At 38.8% G+C, this 4,162-nt stretch overlaps 1 protein-coding gene across 1 annotated transcript in view; it reads left to right on the top strand.

Moving 5' to 3' along the window:
- Positions 1-1,513: 1,513 nt before the first annotated feature.
- The window catches only part of LOC308081476 (netrin-G2-like), a gene marked incomplete at both ends in the record, with an annotated part of 26,661 nt that continues 24,012 nt past the window's right edge, over positions 1,514-4,162 (top strand). The window contains one exon of the mRNA XM_080457848.1: positions 1,514-1,744. Coding sequence (XP_080313974.1) covers positions 1,514-1,744 — 231 coding nt within the window. The remainder of the gene's footprint in view (positions 1,745-4,162) is intronic.

Genomic DNA, 4,162 nt, shown 5'->3' with positions numbered 1-4,162 from the left:
TAAGTAAAAGTATCAATACTGCAATGTAGAAATACCCTGTTACAAGTGAAAGTCCAGAATTCAATTCAATTAGTTAAAGTACAAAAGTAAAAGTATTCATTGTGCATAATGTCCCATTCACAAGTTCAAAATGTATAAAAAATACTTTTGAAAATAGCCGATCTACAATCTCACAATGCGTTGCATCGCGAAGCATTGTGAGCTTGTAGATCTGCTATTTTCAAATGGCCGAAATGTATATATGTTTCTTTCTTTATTAATTAGTTTCTGTTTAATAAAAAGTCTTTGTTCATCATTCCTAAAGTTAATTGTAATCTATAATCTTTATTTAAAGGAGGTGCTGTAGGTATTTTTTTGTTAAAATACATGTTGTAGAGCTCTATTTTGTGATAGTAATCATTGCTATAGGGTGTTTGTTCAATAACAGGTCTCTCTCCAGCTCTAAAAAAACAGAAAACAAACTTTTTCAGGTCAGGATACCAATTCTATCCACCCAGGAGAGAGAACACGTGGAATTGGAAGTGATAAAACATTATAATAAAAGAAAACATGATTTGGAAGTGAAACACTACAAAAATGAGGCTTATAAATGGGTACTCTCTGTTCTGATTAGATTAAATCAATGTCCCACCATGGAAATGTATTTTCTGTTTATTAAAGAGCTGGAAAGACGGGGAGACCTCTGTTACTGAACAAACACTCTATAGCAATGATTACTATCACAATATAGAGCTATTTAACACTGTTACTGAACAAACACTCTATAGTAATGATTACTATCACAATATAGAGCTATTTAACACTGTTACTGAACAAACACTCTATAGTAATGATTACTATCACAATATAGATCTATTTAACACTGTTACTGAACAAACACTCTATAGCAATGATTACAATATAGAGCTATTTAACACTGTTACTGAACAAACACTCTATAGTAATGATTACAATATAGATCTATTTAACACTGTTACTAAACAAACACTCTATAGTAATGATTACTATCACAATATAGATCTATTTAACACTGTTACTGAACAAACACTCTATAGTAATGATTACTATCAAAATATAGATCTTTAACTTTTTAACAAAAGTTTTTGTTTTAATCAAAACACTACAGTATATACACTGACAATCCTATTCAGCTGGAAAAAAAGAAAATGTGTTATTATTATTATGATGATGATTATTGTTGTTGTTGTTGTGTCTCCTTGAGTTTATTGACAGAAGAGAACAACAATCTGGTCTCCATGACAACCATGTAGCCGGTAGCGATCATCATACGGGAAGCACCAGCTGATGACATCACGACCAGCTGATGACATCACAACCAGCTGATGACATCACAACCAGCTGATGACATCACAACCCATCCAAGAATCTATCTTCCTGTTACCAGGTGTTGGCATGGCACCTGGAGTGACATCACAATCAGCCAATAGCAGCACAAGGATCATCAGTGACATTACAGTCAACCAATAGGAGCACAGGGATCAGATGCCGCGCCATGTCCCGCCTTGCACACTTCCTGGTTGGCCTGGTCGTCGTGGTGACGGCGTGCGGACAGCTGATTGGTCCGTACGAGCGTTGCCGTGCGCTGGTGGGCTCGGAGGCGGGGCCAGGGTGGGAGTTCTACGCCTGTCAGCCCCCGGCAGCCAATGTGAAGGAGTTTATGCAAATCAGAGTGGAGCCGCCCGGAATCACCTGCGGAAACCCACCTGAGAGGTTCTGCACCCTGGTGAGGAAACACACACACACTCACACACACACACACACACACACACACACGCACACGCGCACGCACGCACGCACACGCACGCAGGCACACACGCACGCACGCACGCACGCACGCACGCACGCACGCACGCACGCACGCACGCACGCACGCACACACATATTTCTAATCTTTCACATTTAACACAAATACATAATAACACACACCCACCCACGCACGCACACACAGACACACACACACACACACGTTTTTTTATTTCTATACTTGTGAGAGCATTGACATTTTAGGACGGCATTGAAAATAGAAGAAAATAGCCAAAAAAGTATCGATCTACAAGCTCACAATGCGTGAGCTTGTAGATCAGTGTGTGATATCGCCACACAACCAAGTATAAAATAGAGAAAACCCCCAACCCCCAAAACCTACCACTAAATATCTAATCCTAAACCCAATCGCAACCTTGTAACCATAACTTTATTTTTTAAATGTAGACAGACACACAGACAGACAGACAGACAGACAGACAGACAGACAGACAGACAGACAGACAGACAGATCTCTTCTCTAATTGATCCAAAGGGAATGTGAGGTGCAGTAAATAAATAATTGATAAAGGGTACTGTATGTGATGTTAAAGTTAATTATTGATAATAGCTCATATAATAACGTGTATTGTTAATTTAGTTAAAGGTACAGTGAGGGATTTTTCTTTCTTAGAATAAGTGTTAAATAGTTTCATGGTCTGATAGTATTATTATAGACTGTTCAGTAACAGGAATCTCATGTCTCTCCAGCTCTTTAGTAAACCGAAAATGTATTTTATGTTTATTAAAGAGCTGGACAGACACGGAGACCCCTGTTACTGAACAAACACTCTATAGCAATGCATTACTATATCACAATTTAGAGCTATTTAACACTGTTACTGAACAAACACTGTATAGCAATGATTACTATCACAATATAGAGCTATTTAACACTGTTTCTGAACAAACACTCAATAGCAATGATTACTATCACAATATTGAGCTATTTAACACTGTTTCTGAACAAACACTCACGATATAGAGCTTTAACTTTTTAACATTTGTTTTTACCAAAATGAATTACTCACTTTAAGTGTCAAACTCTGATTTTAGGGATTTGTCTTTTAAATAGTATTGTCTCTGTATTGTGTTAAGGATCAGCACAGGCAGGGTGGTCTCAGTAAGCAGAATCTAAGGAAAGGAGCCCATATGGAAGATGCTAGGACAGGGGCCTTCAACGTCTATTTTCTGCGAGTGTTCCTCCATGAATAGCAGTGTTGATTTCGTCGACTAAAACTATGACGAAAAACGTTGGTCGACTACCTTTTTTCACTGACGAAAACTAAATAAAAACTAAATAAAAACTAAATAAAAACTAAGCTGTGATGACTAAAACTAAGACTAAACATATTGACAATTTCGTCAACAAATAAAAACTAGACTAAAATGTTAGTGAGTGACTAGTGGAGAAGAGATCCAGTAGAACTAAAAGACAAGTCATTTTATGTTTGGTTACGTTCCGGTGTTGCTCTCTGAAAATAGCAGATCTACAAGCTCACAACGTGTCGCGCTGCGAGGCGTTGTCAGCTTGTAGATTATTTCTAGACTATTTTCAGCACGCAACCAAGTGTAAAAACAGCCATTACGACGCCATCAAGGCACCGCCACAATACATTTTAGTCGACTAAATCAACTGTAGGTTTAGTCGACTATAATCTTCTGATATTTAGTCGACTAAAACTAGACAAAAACTAAAACTTTTCAGATGACGTCAAAATGACTAAAACTAAATCAATGTATTTTGTCAAAATCAACACTACTGAATAGGGATGCTAGGGTTCAAGTGGTTGATAAATAAAAAGTCCCTATCACACTGAGATGTGTTGGGCCCCCCTGTAGTGACTCTAAGACCTAAGACCCCCTCTTGAAGACCCATGTGCTAGGAGATTTCCCGGGAGAGGTAATAGAGATTTAGAGCCTCTCTTAGAGCAAGTTAATTGTAATCCTTTGGGTCAAAAAGACAATAGCTCACAAGAGGATTACAAAGGTTTGTATCTGAAGAGAAGAAACAGCGATAAGAGAAGATTACAGTGTAGGAGAGACAGACAGTAGGACAGCTGAGAGACAGACAGTGTAGGAGAGACAGACAGTAGGACAGCTGAGAGACAGACAGTGTAGAAGAGACAGACAGTAGGACAGCTGAGAGACAGACAGTGTAGGAGAGACAGACAGTAGGACAGCTGAGACAGACAGTGTAGAAGAGACAGACTGTAGGACAGCTGAGAGACAGACAGTGTAGGAGAGACAGACAGTAGGACAGCTGAGAGACAGACAGTGTAGGAGAGACAGACAGTAGGACAGCTGAGAGACAGACAGTGTAGAAGAGACAGACAGT

Source organism: Gymnoscopelus braueri, assembly GCF_963280865.1.
Source record: "Gymnoscopelus braueri genome assembly, contig: SCAFFOLD_344, whole genome shotgun sequence".
NCBI lineage: Eukaryota > Metazoa > Chordata > Actinopteri > Myctophiformes > Myctophidae > Gymnoscopelus > Gymnoscopelus braueri.
Note: the sequence above shows the minus strand (reverse complement) of the source record. Positions and strands in the feature narration are given on the sequence as shown.